At 36.0% G+C, this 26,368-nt stretch overlaps 1 protein-coding gene across 1 annotated transcript in view; it reads right to left on the bottom strand.

Moving 5' to 3' along the window:
* Window positions 1–26,368, bottom strand: part of WDR49 (WD repeat domain 49) — a 183,541-nt gene that overhangs the window by 47,833 nt on the left and 109,340 nt on the right. Inside the window, exons 10-14 of the mRNA XM_037988593.2 lie at window positions 15,012–15,142; window positions 11,088–11,186; window positions 9,331–9,495; window positions 6,858–7,045; window positions 5,642–5,839 (exon numbers count right to left, since the gene is read on the bottom strand). Coding sequence (XP_037844521.2) covers window positions 5,642–5,839; window positions 6,858–7,045; window positions 9,331–9,495; window positions 11,088–11,186; window positions 15,012–15,142 — 781 coding nt within the window. The remainder of the gene's footprint in view (window positions 1–5,641; window positions 5,840–6,857; window positions 7,046–9,330; window positions 9,496–11,087; window positions 11,187–15,011; window positions 15,143–26,368) is intronic.

Raw genomic sequence — 26,368 nt, 5'->3', positions numbered from 1 at the left:
GTTTGTTACATAGGTATACATGTGCCATGGTGGTTTGCTGCACCTATCAACCCATCATCTAAGTTTTAAGCCCCACATGCATTAGTTATTCATCCTAATTCTCTACCTCCCCTTTCCCCTCACCCCCCGACAGGCCACAATGAGTAATGTTCCTCTCCCTGTGTCCATATGTTCTAATTGTTCAACTCCCACTTATGAGTGAGAACATGCGGTGTTCGGTTTTCTGTTCCTGTGTTAGTTTGCTAAGGATGATGGTTTCCAGCTTCCTCCATGTCCTTGCAAAGACATGAACTCATCCTGCTTTATGGCTGCATAGTATTCCATGTTGTATATGTGCCATATTTTGTTTTTCCAGTCTATCATTGATGGGTATTTGGATTGGTTCCAAGTCTTTGCTATTGTAAATAGTGCTGCAAAAAACATACATGTGCATGTGTCTTTATAGTAGAATGATTTATAACCTTTTGAGTATATACTCAGTAATGGGATTCCTGGGTCAAATGGTATTTCTGGTTCTAGATCCTTGACGAGTTGCTACACTGTCTTCTACAATGGTTGAACTAATTTGCACTCCCATCAACAGTGTAAAAGCATTCCTATTTCTCCACATCCTTGCCAACATCTGTTGTTTCCAGACTTTTTAATGATTGTCATTCTAACTACTGTGGGATGGTATCTCATTATGGTTTTGATATGCATTTCTCTAATGACCAGTGATGATGAGGTTTTTTTCATATGTTTATTGGCCACATAAATGTCTTGTTTTGAGAAGTGTCTGCTCATATCCTTCACTCACGTTTCGATGGGGTTGTTTGGTTTCTTTCTCGTAAATTTGTTTAAGTTCCTCGTAGATTCTGCATATTAGACCTTTGGCAGATAGATAGATAGATTGAAAAATTTTTCTCCCATTCTGTAGGGTGCCTGTTCACTCTGATATTTTCTTTTGCTGTGCAGAAGCTTTTTAGTTTAATTAGATTGCATTTGTCAATTTCAGCTTTTGCTACAATTGCTTTTGGTGTTTTAGTCTTGGTATCTTTGCCCATTCCTATGTCCTGTAGGGTTTTGAAAGGTTTTCTTCCAGAGTTTTTATTGTTTTAGGATTTACATTTAAGTCTTTAATCCATTTTGAGTTAATTTTTGTATAAGGTGTAAAAAAGGGGTTCAGTTTCTATATTCTGCATAAGGCTAGCCAGTTTTCCCAGCACCATTTATTAAATAGGGAATGATTTCCCCATTGTTTGTTTCTGTAAGGTTTTTCAGAGATCAGATGGTTGTAGGTGTGTGGTGTTATTTCTGAGGCCTCTGTTCTATTCCATTGGTCTATATATCTGTTTTGGTACCAGTACCATGCTGTTTTGGTTACTGTAGCCTTGTAGTATAGTTTGAAGTCAGGTAGCATGATGTCTCCAGCTTTGTTCTTTTTGCTTAGGATTGTCTTGGCTATAAAGGCTCTTTTTTGGTTCCATATAAAATTTAAAGTAGTTTTTTCTAGTTCTGTGAAGAAAGCCAATGGTAGCTTCATGGGAATAGCCTTGAATCTATAAATTACCTTGGGCAGTATGGCCATTTTCATGATATTGATTCTTCCTGTTCATGAGCATGGAATGTTTTTCCATTCGTTTGTGTCCTCTCTGATTTTCTTGACCAATGACTTGTAGTTCTCCTTGAAGACGTCCTTCATGTCCCTTGTAAGTTGTATTCCTAGGTATTTTATTTTCTTTGTAGCAATTGTGAATGGGAATTCACTCATGATTTGGCTCTCTGCTTGTCTATTATTGGGGTATAGGAATGCTTGTGATTTTTGCACATTAATTTTGTATCCTGAGACTTTGCTGAATTTGTTTTTCAGCTTAAGGATTTTTTGGGCTGAGATGATGGGGTTTTCTAAATATACAATCATGTCATCTGCAAACAGAGACAATTTGACTTCCTTTCTGCCTATTTGAATACCTTTTGTTTATTTCTCTTGCCTGATTGCTTTTTTTTTTAAGAGAAATGAGAAACTTGAATCTTTACTTGAAATCTATTATTGTTTAAATGTGGGCAACTAAATCAAATTTTAATTATTCACTGGATGAAGAGACACAATCAAAGTCACTGGACATCAAATCAATCAGATGAGGAGAGTTGCCAGTACATAAACTCTGTCTAGCATAACAGTAGTTAGTGCACAAAGAGGGGCACTGAAGAATTTCAAGCATCATTTGAATTTCTTCTTATCCGACAATCACCTGACAGCTTCGTGGGATAAACATGCATTCATGAATAAATCCTCTTCACTCCTATTTCTCCAGCTCTAGAAATAGACATACCACACAACTTACTTTTAAAAATCTAACCTGAAAACCAGCCTAAGCCCAATAGCTATGTTATAAAAGGGATTCTAAGTTTTGTTTTGTTTAAAAAAAAAAAAAAATCCCTTCTCTCCTCTCTCTTTCCTTTCCCTCTTTTCCTTTCCCCTTCCTCTCCTTTCCGTTTCCTCTTCCCCACACTCTTTGCTCTACATCTTGGGACTAATGGCACCTATATTCAAGACAGCTTGATAAAAGTAAATCCTTTAAAAAAAAAAAAAAAAAGAAGAAGAAGAAGAAGAAGAAGAAGAAGAAGAAGAAGAAGAAGAAGAAGAAGAAGAAGTAGCACAAACAGAAGGAACTAGGAAACCGTTTTCCCCAGCTTTGCTAGCCTTCAATTTTTAAAACTGACCCAGGTCGGATGACTCTTCTCCTGTCTTGAACAGAAGGGAAAAAATAAAATTATTCTCATGAGGGCTTTTTGGGTCTGAAGTCCTTAAAAAACGCAAGATTTCACAGAAACAACAAATACTATCAATAAGATAAAAATAAGTAGTTTTATAAGCACCCATTTCTGAATTAAAATAAAATTTAGCTACAGATTATGTTTGGTGGGTGAACTTTATATGGCACCTACACCTAGAATGGTGTTATTTCTTGGTTCAACCCCAGATGTCTAAGGAACTTCTCAGGTCACCCACTTGATGATGTTTCGTTTCTTTACCATTGTTCAAACCTCCACCTCATCTTGCCACAGCCTCCGTCAGCAATGCATCGGCTTCTTCAGTGGCCCGAGGCAGGCTTCCACCTTCTTTCCTGTCCAGACTGCCAGCCATGTCCCACTCTGTCTCACTCATCACACACCCATATGAGTTCCCACTTAGCCGCTTTTTTTCCTGATTGAGAAAAATCTAGTGCTTGTCTTGTTTACAAAAATACAAGAGATTGATACAGCTCCTGAGTGTTACATTGACACTCTCATTGTCCAGCCAATGTGGGTCCACCTCCTAGATGATTTTCTGATTTGCCAACACCCTCTGCATCCTAAAGGGTTGCTTAGACTTCTTTCCACACAGGTTGGTCTCATCAAACTGACTTTACAAATACAGCAACAACAAACGTTGTCTTCCGACACTAAAAGAATTGCCTACTCATTGTGGTTTTGATTTGCATTTCTCTGATGGCCAGTGATGATGAGCATTTTTTCATGTGTCTGTTGGCTGTATGAATGTCTTCTTTTGAGAAATGTCTGTTCATATCCTTTGCCCACTTTTGGATGGGGTTGTTTGTTTTTTTCTTGTAAATTTGTTTGAGTTCTTTGTAGGTTCTGGATATTAGCCCTTTGTCAGATGAGTAGATTGCAAAAATTTTCTCCCATTCTGTAGGTTGCCTGTTCACTCTGATGGTAGTTTCTTTTGCTGTGCAGAAGCTCTTTAGTTTGATGAGATCCCATTTGTCAATTTTGGCTTTTGCTGCCGTTGCTTTTGGTGTTTTAGACATGAAGTCTTTGCCCATGCCTATGTCCTGAATGGTACTACCTAGGTTTTCCTCTAGGATTTTTATGGTATTAGGTCTAACATTTAAGTCTCTAATCCATCTTGAATTAATTTTCGTATAAGGAGTAAGGAAAGGATCCACACCAGTTAGAATGGCGATCATTCAAAAGTCAGGAAACAACAGGTGCTGGAGAGGATGTGGAGAAATAGGAACACTTTTACACTGTTGGTGGGATTGTAAACTAGTTCAACCATTATGGAAAACAGTATGGCGATTCCTCAAGGATCTAGAACTAGATGTACCATATGACCCAGCCATCCCATTACTGGGTATATACCCAAAGGATTATAAATTATGCTGCTATAAGGACACATGCACACGTATGTTTATTGCAGCACTATTCACAATAGCAAAGACTTGGAATCAACCCAAATGTCCATCAGTGACAGATTGGATTAAGAAAATGTGGCACATATACACCATGGAATACTATGCAGCCATAAAAAAGGATGAGTTTGTGTCCTTTGTAGGGACATGGATGCAGCTGGAAACCATCATTCTTAGCAAACTATCACAAGAACAGAAAACCAAACACCGCATGTTCTCACTTGTAGGTGGGAACTGAACAATGAGATCACTTGGACTCGGGAAGGGGAACATCACACACCGGGGCCTATCATGGGGAGGGGGGAGGGGGGAGGGATTGCATTGGGAGTTATACCTGATGTAAATGACGAGTTGATGGGTGCAGCACACCAACATGGCACAAGTATACATATGTAGCAAACCTGCACGTTGTGCACATGTACCCTACAACTTGAAGTTTAATAATAAATAAATTTAAAAAAAAAAAAAAAAAAAAAAAAAGAATTGCCTACTCTCCAGAGTAAGATTGGCACCTGAGGATCCTAAATAGAACCAAATCAGCTGGCCGAACAGAAATTGAGGCTTCACCTTAAACTTATACCAGGTTTGAATAGTACTGGTTGAAACCAGTCAAACATATTTTGTCCCCAAAAGCATAAATGGAACAGGAAAAGTTCCCAAGAAGGCAAAAGGATAAAAGAACAGAAAATATGAGACTAAATATTTCCTTTATTTCATGCCCCCTACTTCCATTTCATTTTATAGGCAGGGACAAGTCAGATCTTGAGAAAGGGGTTAAAGATGTGAGCTCTAAAGTGACCCAACTTGAGTTAAAAGCAAAACTCTACCACGATTAGCTTCTGCGAGCTCAGGCGATTAATTCAAACTCTCTGTGCCTCTGTTTGCTCATTTGTAAAATGGGAATTGTGAGAGCTGCCCCCTCCTGAATTGAGCAATTGTGAAGATTAAATGAGTTAATTCTTGAAAAAAATCTTAGAACAGTGCCCCAGGTACACAAGAAAAACTCAGCAAATGTTAACTATTATTATTTGCGGCAATAAACCAGAGAATGAATAGGATGATTGGTTTTTTCTTAAAATTTTCTACATTTGATTATTACATTCTTAGTTAACAGTCATAATCACCTGTCTTTTTAGTAACACTATCATTTTATCCACGTTGAACTTTTACTAAATTTTGAAATTGAAGGAATTTATTTTAGAGGAGAATTTTTTCTTAGAAATCTTGGAATATTTTGAGCTGCACAGAGCTCCATCTTTCCGTGTCTCTGGTGTCTTCCGCTTGATGAAACTGTCTTGGTTAATGGAAAACAGGACAAAGTCGCCTGGAGCTACTGCTTCAGAAATGTTGTCAGTTCTTTCATGACTAATGAACATTAAACAGCTGATGAGATTCAAATAGAAATCAGCCCAAGTTAATACTAAACATCAAGTAAATACTAGAATAATAAAGAGCAATATTTCTACCTGACCAAAGATCCAAACAGGAGCATTGCAGACACCAGTCACACAAATGCTGCAGTCTGCAGAGGAGGAGATAATCAGTAACTGACCACCCGGCTCACACATCTCTAAGGAACTTATCCGGTCCTCATGAGGTTGGAATGATCTTATCAGAGTTGGGGCCTTTGTGATTTTGTTCTTACTGGAATTAAGACAGTACTCCTGAATGAAAAGAAATACCAGACCTCTAAAAAATTCAAATATGAAACGATTACAATGACATAACACTTTTTTAAAAAGGCCGATTTTCAAACTTGGGAACAATAACCTGTGATCCAAATGCGAAAGCAAAGTTCATGATAAAAGAGGCTAGAAAATGAAATTACATTAAGAAAAAGAGGTTTCTAACTTATCTGACTACTTGGGAAATACAAAAAGGAACTAGTGGGGAAGGAGGAAGGAAAGAAAAATATAAATAGTATAGCCAATTATTTGATAGAGATGAACTTTACCACATATATGTGGTCACATATACAACTTTTAAATATTATTGGAAAATCGAGGAGGTAATCAGTGATAAAAAAGAAAAAAATCCCAAACTAACTCAGGGTAACAATAATGTTAGATGAGGAAATAGTCCTCTAGTATTTAAATTACATTTACAGTCTCATTGCAAATAAGGTGTAGTCTCACCTCAGTCAACATAGTGAGACCCTGTCTCTACAAAAAATAAAATAAAAATAAAATAAAATAATTAGCTGGGCATAGTGGAACACGCCTGTAGTCATAGCTACTCAGGAGGCTGAGGTGGGAGGATGGCTTGAGCCATGAGTTTGAAGTTGCAGAGAGCTATAATCATGCCACTGCACTCCAGTCTAGGTGACAGAGGGAGATCCTGTCTCAAAATAAATAAATAGATAAACAAATAAATACATCAAAAATAAGGTATATCCTAATTATTTACATTCACATAATGCTGCAGTGCCTTCCTAACAATATTGCATTTCTAAATTGGATGATTTACTTAACAGAAGGCTGTCAATATTGAGAAAAATATGATTTTCCTCATTAATTATTTAAAAGAAGTCTCTGCACGAAACTTGTAAATGTTTTATTTAAAACACTTAGACTAAATATTTTTTCCTTCGTTTAGGAGACAGACAAGACTTGATTCATAGTTACTTGCAACAAAGGGTCACCAAAAATCTTAAAGGTAATGTGATAATGTTTTTCAATTTACCTCTATATCCCAGATTTTCAACCATCCATCAAGATCTCCTGTAGTAAGGTATCGATTCATCTTATCAGTAGACATAATAATCGTTCCAGCTCCACTATGAGCCAAAAATTCAGCCAGAAGTTGCTTCTTATATATATCCCAAAATCTGACATAACCAGATCCTCCACATGATACCAGGTTAGCTCCTCCTAACATGTAAGGGAAAATCTAATTAGAAAACTGAACAACCCATGTCGGAAATAACTTCTTCAGTGACTTTCGCTGTGGAAAGCATATGATGTTGGAGAGGTGAGTAGCCCTGAGATCAATTCCCAGCACCACTTTAATTTTGTCAAATATAAAATGGAGGTAACAGTATGATAACCTCACTGGTTTGTGTTGAGTATTAAATGACATAGGATATTGAAATGTCCCATTACATTTAGTTCCCTTTTCTTCATTCATTATTCTGATGTTTTGGGGGTTTTTATATTTATTTATTTATTTATTTATTTATTTATTTATTTATTTATTTTGTTTGTTTGTTTGTTTGAGACGGAGTCTCACTCTGTCGCCCAGGCTGGAGTGCAGTGGCCGGATCTCAGCTCACTACAAGCTCCGCCTCCCGGGTTTACGCCATTCTCCTGCCTCAGCTTCCCGAGCAGCTGGGACTACAGGCGCCCGCCACCTCGCCCGGCTAGTTTTTTGTATTTTTTAGTAGAGACGGGGTTTCACCGTGTTAGCCAGGATGGTCTCCATCTCCTGACCTCGTGATCCGCCCGTCTCAGCGAGGTGGCTAGTTTTTTGTATTTTTTAGTAGACACGGGGTTTCACTGTGTTAGCCAAGATGGTCTCCATCTCCTGACCTCGTGATCCGCCCGTCTCGGCCTCCCAAAGTGCTGGGATTACAGGCTTGAGCCACCGCGCCCGGCCCAGGGGTTTTTAAAAGTTAGATAGAATTAATTTGTTTCCTCAGACAAACATGAAATATTAATTCCAACATTATGATAATATTCTCATTATATAAAATTCATCTTCCCTAATAACCCATTGGATATATACAGTGAAGTAAAAGTCTGCATGCACAGATTTGGATGGAATATGTAGTGACAGCAGAATAGCTATTGACTTCTCCATTTGGCAGCCTGCTTAGAATTCTATTTATGAGCTTTCTTTAAATGTTTTCATCAATAATTCATTGTAAACCCTTATAAAACCCTTTTTTGGTGAATGAGTCTAGAACTAACCTTTTCATTTTCCATTTTTATGTTTTGTTGAAGCACCTTACCTAAGTTATTCTTCTGTGGCAAGGTTCCTATTATTTGATAACTCTCTGAATGACTTCCAGTTTGCCTCACAAATGTACTGCCAATTAACAATCATATTTATTTAAGGTAGAAATAATAACACGTAGCTGCTTCAGTGAAAACAATCTGGGAATACTGATAACATTAAAATTAGTATTGAGGAAATGAGAGTAATTTCAGGATAATAATTCATATTTTGAGTATAAGCAAGTTCTAGAAAATGGAAAGTTTTAGAATCTAATTGTTTCAAAGTTTATTCTAAACAACTCAGAATGTTTTTAAACTATACCTTTATTGATTCTTAATGATTAAAAATTTTATATGAAAATTATACAGATTTTTCATCTGTAAATTAAATATGGGAAACAATAAACATAATTCAGATATGTTCATTTCCTTTTCAAATCCATAATACATATGTGTCTAGATTTCAAATACACAATACATATGTGCATTATTCTCCAAGGCAGATTTTCATTTCGGAAAGATGCAGCCTGCATCAACACCATGCTAATGTTGCCACTGACAACAGGGAAAAAAATTAAGCAAATGGTTATTTCATTTACATAATATCAAATAACTACAGTAAATCATAAAATAGCATTAATGTTAGTATACATCTCTGGAGAATATATAACTAATACTTCAAAAAAGAAAAAAAGATGAGAACAGAGAAGAGAGCAGGCAGCTCTTATCCTGGGATTAGCAATTCTTTCAAATTCTGTTACTGTGCTTAACATCCATGCTCCTCATTATTCTCTTCCAGCCTATTTTGATTAGGTACTCATATAGTCAGTCTCAGACTCAACTCTTCTGCTATATGTGGACTTAAGCTTTGACTCTGGCATACATCTTGCTGTGCCCCTACGGTATTAAAATCTCTATGCCATGTCTGGGACAACAATTCTGATTGTTGCCCGTATTCAATAATTTGTCAGAATTGTTCCCTTCCTGATTTTAACATATACAACACTGGATAAATTAGTAGTGGGGTGTAGTCTGCCTCCTACTCTTGAACCCATCCTCCTCAATTCCAACTTCCTTTGCCATGGTCTGTGACCTCACATGACACACTCCTGACTGGTTAGCTACATGCACTCAAATTCTACAAGATCTAGTAGAAATAGACTGGATTTTCTTTATTGCTCCCTTTCCAACTACATGTAAAATGTAAATATATATTTTACCTGTCACTGCAGTGTTTTTTCTTGCTTTGAGGAAGCAAAGCCTCATAACAGCATTTTTGCCCTCAGTGTCAATCTCAAAGTTGCGGACTCCCATGGTAGATTGGTCTGCCACGGGGTGGGTGGAGTGGCTTCTCCCAGCACTGAGAAGTTTTTGAGGTTTTGTATCTGTGATGGAGACAAAGCCAGGTATATTAATGAAGAAAAATATCTGCTTTGAAAACTAGTGCCTATGAAACAGCAGGCCGCCATCTATCACTATCTCCAATGACTCCAAGTCTCACAATAGACTTCCAGTCAACATCTATCAAGCCTTCTGACATTTCTTAACCGCAGCTGGAAGAACTGTTTGACTTTATTTTTGTTTTTCATGTTGCATACAAACTTGCTGTGTTTTCCTTGATATGAGTTAAATAAGAACTTAATATTGGCATCAATGCTAACATCTTAGGGATCCTAATATGCCCAAGACAAATGTAATTCTGATATTGTGGCATTTTCAACTTATTAATCATTAAAATTAATCTTGGAAATATTATAATGAACAGGAGCTCTAATGACTATGTTTAATTAAATGAGGCTTTTTAACAATACTATTTGTCAGTCAGTTACTCTGGAGAAAACATTTCTAAGCATACTTCAATTATCTAATGATATCATCTCCAGGCCACACTAGTAAAACCTGGGGATATTCATCTCAGAATCTATGAACAGTCCGTCCATAATTATGGAAAATCTATACAGACATATTTTCAAAATTCCCAAATAAGAAATCGATTGCAGTGCCTTTCATGTCTTTCAGAAATTTGACATCTATTCACTTTTCTCCTTAATTATCTCTCTGTGTATTCTAAAGCCCAGTGTAGAGGAAGAGGCAGAATTCCAAACCCCTCATGGTATAAGTTCAAATGAATCCTAAAATGATTAGCTCTTAGGACATAAAGCAGGTCAGAGCTTTGTGTTTGCAGCCAAGTATCCCCTAAATCTCTTGTTTGTTTTCCTACTCTTAATAAAATAGCTTCTCAGTTTTCACTCAGAAAGAAAACTGCATCTGATGACCAGTCCATTCCTAAAGTTCAATTCAGCCTCTATGAGTTTATTCAGTTGAGACAACAGAACCTCACTGGGCCATGAGGAATGACATTTTCATTACCAAAATAAATTAGTCTAAAGAAAAACCTTTAGTATCTAAGGAAACTGAAATAAAACGTGAAAGGCAATTGTCAAGACATTTTACTTAAATATAAAATATTCATGTGCTCTGCTAAACTCCCATAAAATACAATATACTCCCATCTAATGTTCCTCATGGGCTTCTAAAGCAAGGAATAATTTAAGATTTCCAGGTGGCATAATATTTATTACAAGCTCTAGATTGAGTATTAACAGCCTATCGAGTGAACATGAATTTCCATTTTCTTAGCAAAGGGTACCTAACGTTCACTCTTAGGTAATTTGGCAAGGTTTATTGAAAAAAATAAACTAAATAAAAATGAGAGTCTTGCTCCCTGCTATCAGTAGTTCAGAAATGCCAATGTAGCATAAAGAAAAGAAATGTCATGCCATGGAGAATTTGCTAAGCCAAGTAAATCTCAAGATTCTCTTTAGCCACGTTGACAAGACAATGATATCCCTAATCCTTCGTGCTTACAGCCAATCACCTATAATTTAGAAGCAAGTTGCAGCAGGCACATGCATGAACAACTAGGCCTACAGTGATTTGACTAGCCATGTTATTTTAGTTTCAAACTCACGCTTACCTAATTTTGACTTTAGCAACCTCTGGTAATCAGGGTGAAGAACATGGTGAGCACTCTCTGTGCTATTGTTCCATAGAACAATTTCTCCATCATAACTCCCTGCACAAGACAGGATGGAGAATATAATTTGCCAGGAGATTAAGATAGAAAATACGAGCAACAGCAATCAGAAGAAGTTATTAGCAGTATATCTTACACAGAATATGGCACATAGTGGGCACGCTATATTTTTAGAAACATGAATAATAATAATTGGTATTTGTATTAACTTTAGAGCTTACAATCCCCACAGTATAACCTGAGCATATGTGTGTAGAAATTACTGCTGTTTCCTTTTATCTTATGGTAATAAAGCATTCAGAACAAATGCTTTGCAGATAAAAAAACTGGAGCTTGAGTCTTGGTTCTCTCACTTACTGTGTGACCTTGGACATGTTATTTAATTCTACTTGATGCTGCAATTTTCTCATCTATAAAAAATAGTTAATAATTGTATTTATCTCCTAGAGTTATTGTAGAGAATGAAAGTACTTACAGTAGCACTGAGCATATTGTAAGTACTGGAGAAAATGTTAATTACCATCATACTTTTTATTATTGGGTAAGGGCAAGTAAATCAAGTCCTCCTATGTTTCTGTTTCACACATCCCTTCTTGTGTGTGTATGTGTGTGGATGGGTGTGTGTGTGTTCTCTTCATTCTTGTCTTCCACAATCCTAAAGTTTTTCCTACAGAAAGTCCTTCAGTACTCCTCTTCACAGAAAACAAAGAAAAGCCCCAATAGCCCAAAAGCCCAAAGTGAGGTGGAGTCTGAGCAACCTTGTCCTGTGGAGGAACAAAGCAGCAATGTCCAGACCATTGTTCTCAGTGACTTAGTGAGGACAGCTACCCACTGAGCAGAGTGTCTATGGCAAGGAGAGCAGAAGAGTTTGGGTGGGATGTACAAATGGTGACTTTTTTGGGAATAGGGGAGAAGAGAGAGAAATGCACACTAAACTGTATTGTCCTAGAAAGAGCAGTCTCTTTGGGAGGCTGAGGTGGGCGGATCAGGAGGTCAGGAGTGTGAGACCAGCCTGGCCAATATGGTGAAAACCTGTCTCTACTAAAGATACAAAAAAAAAACCTTAGCTGGGCGTGGTGGCATGTGCCTGTAATCCCAGCTACTCAGGAGACTCAGGCAGGAGAAACACTTGAACCCTGGAGGCAGAGGTTGCAATGAGCCAAGAGTGCACAATTGCACTCCAGCCTGAGCAACAGAGCAAGACTCCACTCCATCTCAAAAAAAAAAAAAAAAAAAAAAAAAAAAAAAAAGAGAGAGAAAGAAAGAAAGAGCAATCTGTGCAGCTCACAAATTGAACCAGGGGGATGGAGTTCAGCTGTCCATAGAAACATCCATCTTCTCTTATGCTTTACTAGCAGTGATTGACCAAATATTTCCACATAGGATTGATGGGAGGAGAATGAGTGAAGAGACTGTCAACCCACCAATACAATGGTATTTACTAATACTTTCACAATAACAACCACACTGTTTTGCACTTCAGTGCCCATCACATTTCAGGATGCGATCCTCCCTGCAGGGGTGGCCTTCCAGTGACTGTAAAGCTAATTTATCTACAGAGTTGGTCTTACTAGAAAGTAATTTAGTTAGTCCTGAAAACAGGGGAACTTTAAATGTAGATAGATCAGTAAACCTCATATTGTAACACTTCATAGATATCCTGGATCTTTTCCTGTAAGTTTTCATTCCTCTTAATTGATGACATTTTTGGTTCTATAAAAAAAAAAAAAAAAAATTCAGCTGTCAAAATATGGACTTGAAAATTTCATGGTGCAATCTGTCTCTATAAATTGTATTCTTTGGCCAGAAATGATACAACAATTTTTCATTCTCTTTAATATGTCACATCAAAGCATGCCTATGAATCATTTTAAGACCTTAGATTTGTAGACATTTTGTGAGGACAGACTTTTATCAACATTATCTGGGCTAAATTATGCCAAAGAATTAATATGTTCACATTATGAAACATCTAAGTGCCACCAATGTGTGATTCGTACCCAACAGTCCTAATGCTGCTCCTGGAAAATGGACAATACAAATAAAAGCTAATATTTATGGATGAGCTTATTGTGTGCTGAGAACTGTGCTAAACCTTTGCACAGATAATCTGAACTATAAACCAAAAATATAGATATATTATTATCTTCCAGACAAAATTACGATTTAGAGTTTAAATAACTTGCTCATTATCAAGTTGTGGCAATTGGTAGAACTGTGATGGGAAATCAGACAGCCAGGCATAGGAGCTGATGATCAGAACTACTAATATATTTCCCTAGAAATAAGGACTAAGAAGAGCAAGCGCTGCTTCTTCAAAAATCTATTCATGTTCAAAGGAAACAATCAACAAAGCAAAGAGACAACCTACAAAATGGGAGAAGATAGTTGCAAACTGTACATCTGATAGTATAAGGGGCTAGTATCCAAAATATATAAGAAAATCAAACAACTCTGTAACAAAGAAAACCTGATTTAAAAATGGACAAAAGACCTGAATAAACATTTCTCAAAAGAAGACATAACAAATGGCCAACAGACATACAAAAAAAAAAAAAAGTCCAACATCTCTGGTTATCAGGGAAATACAAATCAAAACAACCTGAGCAAGACATCACTTCACTCCAGTCAGAATGGATCCTGTCAAAAAATCAAAAGATAAAAGTATTGGCAAAGATATCGGGCAGAGGGAACACTTACATATGGCTGGTGGGAATGTAAATTAGTATAGCCTTTATGGAAAACAATATGGAGGAATTGAAAATAGAACTACCATATGATCCAGAAATTCCACTACTGGGTAAGGAAATGAAATCAGCATGTGGAAGATATATCTGCACCCTTATGTTTATTGCAGCATTATTCACAATAGTCATGATATAAAATCAACCTAAATGTCCATCAATGAATAAATGAATAAGGAAAATGTGCTATATATACACAATGGAATAGTATTCAGTCATAAAAAGAATAAAATCTTGCCATTCGCAGCAACACGAATGAACCTGGTGGACATTATGTTAGGTGAAATAAGCCAGGCATATAAAGACAAATATCACATGGTATCACTCAGTTGTGGAATCTAAAAAGTTATTCTCATAAAAGTAGAGGGTAGAATAGTGGATACCAGAGGATGGGGAGGGGAGAAGGGAGCAGGTGATGGTGAGAGATTGGTCAACAGGTAAAAAGTTACAGTTAGACGGGAGGAATGAGTTCTGGTGTTCTATTGCATAGTAGGATGACTAGAGTTGACAATAATGTATTGTATACTTCAAAATAGCTAGAAAAAAAGACTTTTTAATGTTCTTATCACTAAGATATGATATATGTGTAAGGTTATTAATACACTAATTACCATGATTTGATCATTGCACAATTTATACATGTATTGAAACATCATGTTGTGCCTCACAAATATGTACAATTATTAATATTATGTGTCAATCATAAGTTAAAAAGAAATACATGGCCGGGCACAGTGGCTCACGCCGGTAATCCCAGCACTTTGGGAGGCTGATGCAGGTGAATTGCTTGAGCTTAGGAGTTTGAGATCAGCCTGGACAACACAGTAAAAACCCATCTCTACTAAAAATACAAAAAATTGGCCAGGCATGGTGGGGCGCGCCTATGGTCCCAGCTACTCAGGAGGCTGAGGTGGGAGGATCACTTGAGCCTGGCAGACGGAGATTGCAATCAGCTGAGATCTGGCCACTGCACTCTAGCCTGGGCAATAGGTAGAGACCCCATCTCAAAATACATATATATATAACAACTGAGAAAAGGCTTTTTAAAAAGTGAGTGAGCCAAGACAAACCAAAACAAACCAAACTTCACCAATGATTGTCAAGTGAAAGTTCAATTTACCTGTAACAACAGTTTGTGGAGGTAAAAACGCAGCACATAAGATGTCATGATGGTGCTGTATGCCTCCTTTCCATTCTTCAGGCTGGATGAAAAATTGATTGAAGTTTTGGGGTCGAAACACAGCAATAGCCCTAGCAAAAAGGATATAGAATTTAGCTGTGGATCTAAAATTGATGTAGATATTGAGTAACCACTATCCACTTGAATGATGTGATTAGAGACTTCTAAAAGACTATGCTGCCCAAAATTTATCCCAAATTGACATCCATAATACTGAGTTTCCCACACTAAACATTTTTATTACCTCATTAAATTATCTGGTAAATTATAAATTTTTGACAATAGAAGATTAATTATCCTTTCACAATCATTAACAACAAACCATGTAACCATTTATCAGATTAATTATCCATCACCATGACCCTAAAGCAAAGTTTCCCCACATAGGTATTATGAGATCACTGAGTTTTATAGTAATAACAATTAAAACAGAGGGCAGGCCTATGAACAAATAATGTTTTGTACTTCAAACAAAATCAATAAGGTTTTTTTTCCATCAAAATTTCTCAGGACATTTAGCACTCCTTGTGGCATTTTCAAGACTTAACTGATCACAGAATCCATTCTCTTGGAATCTACAGCATCTTGAAGAACTATAATTTGTGGAACACACTTAGAAAACGCCACCCCAAAGAAGTGGGACATAGAACAGATACATTTTGAACAGAAAGAACAGTATTAGAGAGATCAGTATCTGGGGGCACTGCTGATAAAATTGAGAATAGGACAGGATGGGCAAAGAATGAAATGCCTTGTGCCTGGTGGGGAAGGGAGGAGTGTAAAGATTCCATTTTTGGGGCATTAACACCACCCTGTTTTCACTTGCTGATCTGAGCTCTGGCCATCAGCCTATGCTAAGCCTCTTGTTCCTTCTAGAGCCATCTAGATCTCAAGTGAGCATTTGCAACCATAGTTATGGGGTCTTTCACCATCATTCTCTCTTCACCTTCTTGAGATCTTTTATTCCTGCCACTCTAAAGGTTTCCTAGTTGTCCTACCAGTGTTACTCCTCAGCCTCAGAGTTTCCAGTGGCCTGCTTCTCTTCCTGCCTCCTCATCTTTCTTTCCCCACTCTTTATTTTCTATTCCCTTCTTTCTCTCACCCTTTTTAACATGTGGTATATATACACAATGGAACATTCCTTATCTTCATTCCTCCACTTCTGTCTATCCACTCAAACTGGCTTAGAGATCTCATATATCACCATGAGTTCCAAAGTCACTGCTATACAAATGGCTCTTAAATTATCTTCATTCATAATCTTTGCCAGAAATAGCTTCCATTTGCCAGTTGACAGTTCCATATAATGCTTCTATCAGCAAAAGATCTCAACATGTCAAAAATCCAAATTTGACATCTTCCCTCCATACCAGCCCTCTGTCTGCAATCGCAAATATGGTTAATAGACTAACATTCCAGCCTCTTTGGATGTCTTTCTCTTCCCCAGTCAAATTAAATACTTAGATTATATCTCTGCAATATGTTACATATTCGTTTCTTACTATTTTACTTCAAACAGTCAATGACAGCTTCCTGGTTCTGTGCTAACTACCTCATGGTTGAATGACTGTAATAGCCTACTGATTAATTTTACTGCTTCTAGTTTACCCATCTCTGGCACATTCTTCATCTGGCTACTAGATTAATTATTCTACTCTGGGGCATTTTCATTTATTCTGTAAGAATTTCTTATTTGCCACATGGAAGTCACAGTTCATAGTGATGCAGGGTACAGAGCCATCAGCATAAAATGACTAAATTCAAGGTAAAATGTGGTAAGTGCTAAGAGAGTACTGATCAACTGCCATGAAAGGCTGGCGTAGAAATCAAAGAAGGCTGAGTTGAACACTGATATTTGAACTAGACCATAAAATATGGGTAGATTTTGCAAGATGAAAACACTCTGGATGGAGAAAACAACATGATAAATGATAAGGCTAATGCCCCATTAGAAAACATTTGTTAGTTTTTCATTTCCTACATGATAAAATTCAAATGTGTAGATCTGTTATTTAAGACCCAATAGTACATAGATCTACTCTATGTTTCAGAATTATTTCTCTCTATTCTTCTACCCTTGCTTTTCAGTTATATGTGAATGTCCAATTAAATATTTGACAGAGGCACTGGAAGCCATAGGGTAAATATGGTATACCTTAAGTGTTGGTTTTACTCAAAAAGTTTGAGGAAGAATAATTTTCTCATAAAATAAAGATAGATGAATTAATGCAAGAGAATGCAAAGTTCACCTGAATTTCAAAAAAGGAATTCAAAGTTTTAAATTTATTTTTTGCTTGCAGTAGCTGTTTTGAACTGCTAGGAGCTACGTTTCTGAAGCACAACTTCTTGTCCAACCCAAACAATATTCTTAGTCTTCTCTAGGTACCTCTGACATTTCTGTCTGTTTTGTTTTGTTTTCATTCACGGTATGCTTTTTCATGCCCTTAGGAATTTATTTTTATACACAGACTCACATGAACCTAACCACACACCAACTCTTTAAGGCCCATCTTATTCTGGTAGAATTCCTTAATAACTAGGATTAAAAGAAATAGTTCCTCTTCTGACCTCTTAACATCATTCACATTTAACTTACAACATTCAATGTTATATAGTTTCAGCTCCTTGGCTAAATTATAAATTCCTAGAAACCATGCATCTTGTCTTAATCTGTAACCCTACAGTAGCAAGCATAGTGACCTATACATATTGAGTGTTCAATAAATATCTGTCACATAAATGAAGAAAAAATTATCTGCTTAAATGTCACCTCCTCAGGCAAGCCTTCCCTGACCACCCTATCTGAAGACTCTCTGAGTCTCTCATCTCTTACTCTATTTCATTTTTTATAACACTTACCATTGTATGACACTGTGTTCTATATTTATTTGCTTATGTTCTATCTCTCCTATTACAAAGTAAGTTCTAGAGGATCAAGGACTTTGTTTTTTTTCTTCTACAACAGCAGCATCTAGAATAATACCTACACATGATAGGCATTTAATAAATATTTGCCAAATCAATGTACGAATTATTCTATTTTAAATAATCAGATCCTTTGAATGAAGCAACAGGTTGCTGTAAATTCCACGAGACAGGAGAAAAACTGGTGCTTTCTCAAAAACGCCACCTCCTGGCTGGAGGCCAACAAACTCAGGACATTACAGTAACTCATGACAGAACAACCCTGCTCCAAGGGAGGAGAAAACAACAGCTAATCCCACTGCCTGTAACATCCTGGCTAACCAGCGGTCCTGAGTCTGTCCATGTGACAACTTCACTGTTAGCATAATGAGCATTCAAGAAAGTCAGCACACTAAATATATCTACAAGGACTCTCACAGAGTCTACTTCACTCTCCCGACTCCTCCACCAGAGCAGGTGCTGGAATCTATGGCTGAAATACCTAAAGATGGATCACATCAGAGGACTCTTTGCAGACACTCCCCAGCACCAGCCCAAAGGCTGGTAGTTCCACTGGGTGACTAGACCCAGAAGAGCAGCAACAATCACTCCAGTCTGGCTTGTAGGAAGCCCCATCCCTAGGGGAAGGGACAGTGCACCACAGCAAGGGATCGCCCCATGCCATGAAACAAAAGAATCTGAACAGCAGCCCTTGAATTCCAGATTTTTTCACTGAAATAGTCTACCTGAATGAGAAGGAATCAGAAAAGTAATTCTGGTAATATGACAAAACAAGATTCTATAACACCCCCGAAAGACCACACTCGCTCCCCAGCAATGAATCCAAACCAAGAAGAAATCTCTGAATCATCAAATAAACAATTCAGAAGGTGGATTATTAAGTTACTCCAGGATATACCAGAAAAGAGTGAAAAGCAATGAAAAGAAATTTTTAAAAATACAGGATATGGATGACAAAAAATGCTCCAGAGAAATAGATACCATAAAGAAAAAAACAATCACAACTTCTGAAAATGAAAGACACACTTAAAGATATACAAAATGCACTGGTAAGTTTCAACAATAGAATCAGACAAGTAGAAGAAAGAACTTCAGAACTCAAAGTTCAGAACTCAAAGGATTTCAAATCAACCCAATCAGAAAAAGAAAAAATAATTTTTTAAAAATGAACAAAGCCTCCAAGAAATTTGAGATTATGTTAAATGGACAAACCTAAGAATAATTGGTGTTCCTGAGGAAGAAGAGAAATCTAAAAGTTCAGAAAACTGCTTAGAGGGAATAATTGAGGAAAACTTTCATGACCTTTCTAGAGATCTAGACATTCAAATACAAGAAGCTCAAAGAACACCTGGGAAATTCACCACAAAAAGATCATCGCCCAGGCACATAATCATCAGGTTATCTAAAGTCAAACAAAGGAAAGAATCTTGAGGCCTATGAAGCAAAAGCGTCAGCTAATCTATAAAGGAAAACCTGTCAGATAAACAGTAGATTTCTCAGCAGAAACCCTACAAGCCAGAAGGGATTGGAGTCCTATCTTTAGCCTCCTCAAACAAAGTAATTACCAGCCAAGAATTTTGTATCCAGCAAAACTAAGCTTCATAAATGAAGGAGAAAGTCTTTTTCAGACAAAAATATACTGAGAGTTAACAACTACCAAGCCAGGACTATAAGAAATTCTAGGAGTTCTAAATCTTGAAACAAAACCTCAAAATTCACCAAAGTAGAACCTCCTTAAAGCACAAATCTCACAGAGCCTGTGAAACAATAACACAGTGGAAAAAAAAACAATGTATTCAGGCAAAAACTAGCTCAATGAATAAAACAGTACCTCACATCTCAATACTAACATTGAATGTAATGGCCTAAATGCTCTGCTTAAAAGATACAGAATGCCAGAATGGATGAAAATCCACCAATCAAGTATCTGCTATCTGCAAGAGACTCACCTAACATATAAGGACTCATAAACTTAAGGTAAAGGAGTGGAAAAAGATATTCCATGCAAACAGACATGAAAAGCAAGCAGGAGTAGGAGACATGAAAAGCAAACATGAAAAGTCTTACATCAGACAAAACAGACTTTGAAGCAACAACAGTTATAAAAGACAAACAAGAACATTATATAATGATTAGAAAAACAATCCAACAGGAAAATATCACAATCCTAAATACATATGCATCCAACATGAGAGCCCGCAAATTTATGAAACAATTATTACTAGACATAAGAAATGAGATAGATGGCAACACAGTAACAGTGGGGGACTTCAATACTGCACTGACACTAATAAACAGGTAGTCCAAGACAGAAAGTCAACAAAGAAATATTGGATTAAACCATACCCTAGAACAAATGGGCTCAACAGATATTTACAGAGCATCCTACCCAACAACTGTAGAATATACATGCTTTTCATCAGCACATGGAACATTCTCCAAGATACAACATATGATAGGTGACAAAACAGGTTTCAATAAATTTTATAAAATGGAAATTATATCAATAAATTTTAGAAAGTTGAAATTATATCAAGTACCCTCTCAAACCACAGTGGAATAAAATTGGAAATTAGCTCCAAAAGGAACCCTGAAAACTATACAAATACATGAAAATTAAGTAATCTGCTCCTCAATGATCTTTGGGTCAACAATGAAATCAAGATGGAACTTTAAAAATTCTTTGAACCGAACAATAATAGTGACACAAATTTTTAAAACCTCTGGGATACAGCAAAAGTGGTGCTAAGAGGAAAATTCATAACATTAAATACCTATATCAAAAAGTCTGAAAGAACACAAATAGACAATATGAGGTCATACATCAAGGAACTAGAGAAACAAGAAAAAATCAAACCCAAACCCAGCAGAAGAAAAAATATAACAAAGATCACAGAAAAATAAATGAAAAGGAAACAACAAAAAAAATGCAAAAGATAAATGAAACATAAAGCTGTTTCTTTGAAAAGGTAAACAAAATTGGTAGACGATTAGTGGGATTAACCAAGAAAAGAAGAGAGAAGATCCATATAAGCTCAATTACAAATGAAATGGGAGATATTACAACTGATACCACAGAAATATGAAAGATCATTCAAGGTTACTGTGAACACCTTTACACATCTAGAAGATTTGGACGCAAATTATTTCCTGTGCAAAGCCAAGAACGCTCTCAGGCTGAGCCCCAGTTTGGGAGTTTACTTGCATTAAGACAAGTTGCAGAAACTGTAGCATGTCCTTTATTCCTGTGGTGTCTTACTAATACCAGTGTGTCAATCTTTCCTTATGGTATGTACTGATTTTAAAATCTAGGGGATTTGGACGCATTTCTGGAAATACACAACCCTCCTTGATTAAATTGGGAAGAAATACAAACTCTGAAGAGACCAATAACAAGTAGTGAGATTAAGACAGTAATAAAAACGTTGCCAACAAAAAAAAAGTCCAGGACTGGATGAATTCACAGCTGAATTCTATCAGATATTCAAAGAATAGTTGGTACCAATCTTACTGAAACTATTCCAAAAGATAGAGAAAGAGGATATCCTCCCTAAATCATTCTATGAAGCCAGTATCACCCTGATACCAAGAACAGGAAAGGATAAAACAAAAAAAGGAAACTACAGACCAATAACCCCGATGAACATAGATGCAAAAATCCTGAACAAAATACTAGCCAAATTAATCCAACAGCATTTCATAAAGATAATCCAACATGATCAAGTGAGTTTCATACCAGGGATGCAGAAATGGTCTAACATACACAAGTTAATAAATGTAATATATCACATAAACAGAGTTTAAAACAAATATCACATGATTTTATCAATAGATGCAGAAAAGACATTTGACAAAATCCAGCATCTCTTTATGATTAAAATCCTCAGCAAAATCTGCATCAAAGGAACATACTTCAAAGTAATAAAAGCCACCTATGGCAAACCCACAGCCAACATTATATTGAATGGGGAAAAGTTGAAAGCGTTAACCCTGAGAACTGAAACAAGACAAAAATGTCCTCTTTCACCATGTCTATTCAACATAGTACTGGAAGATCTACCAGAGCAATCAGACAAGAGAAAGAAATAAAGGGCATCCAAATCAGTAAAGAGGAAGTCAAACTGTTGCTGTTTGCCAATGATATGATTGTATACCTAGAGAACCCTAATGACTCCTCTAGAAAACCCTAATGACTCCTTCAAATGCTCCTAGATCAGATAAATGAATTCAGTAAAGCTTCAGGATACAAAATCAATGTATACAAATTGGTAGCACTGCTATACACCAACAACCACCAAGCTGAGAATCAAATCAAGAGCTCAACCCTTTTTACAACAACTGCAAAAAAAATAAAGTAAATAAAGTACTTAGAAATATACCTGACCAAGGAGGTGAAAGATCTTTACAAAGAAAACTATAAAACACTGCTGAAAGAAATCATACCTGACACAAACAAATGGAAACACATCCCATGCTCATGGATGAATAGAATCAATATTGCAAAAATGATCATACTACCAAAAGCAATCTACAAATTCAAGCAATTTCCATCAAAATACCATCATCATTCTTCACAGAATTAGAAAAAACAATCCTAAAATTCACATGGAACCTAAAAGTAGTCCACACAGACAAAGTTAGACTAAACAAAAAGAACAAATCTGGAAGCATCACGTTACTTGATTTCAACCTATACTACAAGTCTATAGCTACCAAAACAGGATGGTACATAGACCAGTGGGACATAGATTGGTGGGACATAGGCACAAAAAGGCCCATAGACCAGTGGGACAAAAATAGAGAACCCAGAAATAAAACCAAATACTTAAAGTCAACTGATCTTTGACAAAGCAAACAAAAGCATAAAGTAGATAAAGGACATCCTATTCAACAAATGGTGCTAGGATAATTGGCAAGCCACATGTAAAATGAAGCTGGATCCTTGCCTCTTTCTTACCTTACAGAAAAACCAAGGCAAGACGGATCAAAGACTTAAATCTAAGACCTGAAACCACACAAATTCTAGAAGAACATAGGAAAAACTCAGGTAGACATAGACTTAGGCAAAGAGTTGATAACCAAGAACCCAAAATCAAATGCAACAAAAGCAAAAAATAGATGGGACCCAATTAAACTAAAATGCTTCTGCACAGCAAAAGACATTATCAGCAGAGTAAACAGACAATCCATAGAGTGGGAGAAAATCTTTGCAAACTATGCTTTCAACAAAGAACTAATATCCAGAATCTGCAAGAACTCAAACAAATCACCAAGAAAAAATACAACAATTACAAATAATCCCACCAAATGTAGGCAAAGGACATAAATAGAAAATTTTTAAAAGAACATATACAGATGGCCAACAAACATGAAAAAATGCTCAACATCACTAATTATCAGGGAAATGCAAATCAAAACCACAATGAGATACCGCCTTACTTCTGCAAGAATGGCCATAATCAAAAGCAAAATATAATACATGTTGGCATGGACATGGTGAAAAGGCAACACTTTTAAACTGCTGGTGGGAACGTAAACTAGAACAACACTATGGAAAACAGTATGAAGACTTCTTAAAGAACTAAAACTAGATCTACAATTTGATCCAGCAACCTCACTATCAGGTATCTCCCCAGACAAAAAGAAGTCATTATATGAAAAAGACACATGCACACGCATGTTTACAGTAGCACAATTAACGACTGCAAAAGTATGAAACCAGCCCAAATGTCCGTCAATCAATAAGTGGATAAAGATAATGTGTATATATATATTCACCCTGGAATACTACTGAAATAATAGCAACCAGGATGGAGTTAGAGACCATGATTCTAAGTGAAGTAACTCAGGAATGCAAAAATCAAACATTGTGTGTTCTCACTTATAAGTGGAAGGTAAGCTATCAGGATGCAAGGGCATAAGAACGATATAATGGACTTTGGGTACTTGCGGGGAAGAGGGGAAGGGGAGTGAGGAATAAAAGACTGCACACTGGAAACAGTGAACACTGCTTGAGTGATGGGTACACCAAAATCTCAGAAATCACCACTGAACAAATTTTCCATGCAACGAAATACCACCTGTTCCCGCAAAACTATTGAAATAAAAATAAAAAACAAATAAATAAATAAATGTAATATTAATAGCTATATTATTTTAATATTATTAATAAGGCTTCACAAGATAAGGTAACACAAGGTAACTTGAAGTTCTGAAATTGCAGTTTAATCTCATAGTAGCTTTATGTGTATGTATTTTTGATTTTCTCTTCTCCTCCTGGTAAGTTTGGTTGAAGAGATTACCCTTTGAGGAGGGAGACAGTGAGGTGGCAATGGGAGATAGAAGGTCAATCTTACATATTTTGCATTATCTTTCAAGCAAAATTCAATGTCTAATGTCTTTTTGCCAAGATATTCATATCAAATTGACATACTAGGTATAGTCAGAGAATAACACTCAAAAGCACAAAATCCATAAAAAATAGTCTTTCTGATATTTGACCTTGTGTGTCAAAATGTTGAAAAACTAGTTGGCTACCACTTTCCCCTTGAAACCGAACCTGAAACCTTCATTTGAAATGACAGTTGTCCTTAAAATAATTTAAGAATCTTCACTGCAGCTCTCACTTTTTCTGTTTCAAAGATAACGGTTTTTAAGTTTATACTTTTGCCAAGTAAAATTAAAGTTCAGAATGAGCCAATTTTAAGGCCATTTTAGGAGTCTGAGAGACTTCTTTTTCTGGCATTGAAGGAGTTTACTAGTTCCAGTACACACTCCACATTTGCCACCCTGAGAGTATCACAGTACTGCTACTGAATGATTGTATCATCTTGTGAAAATGAATCACGCCTCTAATTTAGAATTTTGATACGACGACCAAGTCTGTGAGAACAAAATTAGTTTACCTGTCAAGTGCAAAAAAAAAAAAAAAATACAAAAAGAAAAATGTTTAAAACCATCTTTTTTCTAGGATGAATGAGCTAGGCAAATAACTTTTTAACCCAAACTTATCATGTAAAAATTGTCATGAAGAGAACACAAGAATTCAATTAACTACTTGTTCCCTCAGAAGTTAATTGTTGTTAGTCCTATTGTCATGTCTTTTTAATGCCTGTTTTTCAAGTCATTGCTTTTTAGACTTAAAAAGGGTATCTCAAAGGCAGAGAATTCATTTGATATAAATCAGCTTATTTTTAGTCATTTTCCAATTTTCCTAAAATTTGTAAAGTCAAATTTTGAGTACTAGAATAAGTATAAATTATATGTAAGAATTATTTGTGAATTTCAAAAATGCCTGCCCCCTCTTTCCCTCCAATATGGTTATTCTAAAATAAATTACAGCTTTGGAATATTCCATTCTGATTCTTATCCTAATAATGGAAACCAATTGAGTCATATAGAGTTATAGTTTCTTAGTAAGGCAATTATTAAGAATGTAATATCTTGTGATATATAAGTTTTATTTTTTGTAACTTCAAATCTTTAGTCTTGTTTCACTTAAAAATACTTTTAAAAATCACATCAATAGCTATTTATTGAATTCCTACTTTCTACAGTGCTCTGTGAAGGATGCTAGTATAAATAAAATTTTCACAATCATTTAAAATTATATGAAAAATTCTCTTTTTAGTATGTATGTCTAGACTTTTAAGGAGATAAAATCTTCATAAACAAATTTCTCACAAAAGAAAGCAATAAATATATAAGGTGACAGATATGTTCATTAGCTTGATTTAATCATTTCAAAATGTATACAAGTATCAAGACATTACCTGTGTACTGTAAATATATACAATTTTTATTTGTCAATTATACTTGGATAAAGTTGGAGGGAAAACTACAGAGATTTCTCCTTTATAGAAAAGAGAAAATTAAAATGGGGGGAACTAAGAGGTATTTTTTTTTTTTTAGAGAGCTTTAAATATATTATAAAATCATAGATTTTGGAGGCAGGATAAAATCTTAAATTCTTAAGAGTATTTACTTAATTTTACTAGAACTATACATATTATATGCCTACTTTGAACAAATGCAAACTTAACTGATAATCTAGCCATTTAATTTTAGCAACATAAATACGGCCACAGATTCAACCAGGTATTTTTGAATTGACTCTGTGCCAACTCACAACTTAGTTCTAAGTATATTTTGCTTAAAATAATGAGAAACACATTTCTACGGTTCTAAATTTGGGACTTCTTTTTACTGACAGAAAAATTCTCTAGATATGAATGACTGTATTCCTAAATAGCTAACATGTGCTCTCTAGTTCATTTTGCTTAGGCCCAAACATTCATGTTTACCATATCCTGCCTTGTATGTATTGACCTGCCATCCATAAAAAAGTGGATGCGTTTGAAACAGGAATCATG

Source organism: Chlorocebus sabaeus, chromosome 15, assembly GCF_047675955.1.
Source record: "Chlorocebus sabaeus isolate Y175 chromosome 15, mChlSab1.0.hap1, whole genome shotgun sequence".
Classification (NCBI taxonomy): Eukaryota; Metazoa; Chordata; class Mammalia; order Primates; family Cercopithecidae; genus Chlorocebus; species Chlorocebus sabaeus.
The sequence above is the reverse complement of the archived record's forward strand: the minus strand, read 5'-3'. Positions and strand labels throughout refer to the sequence as shown.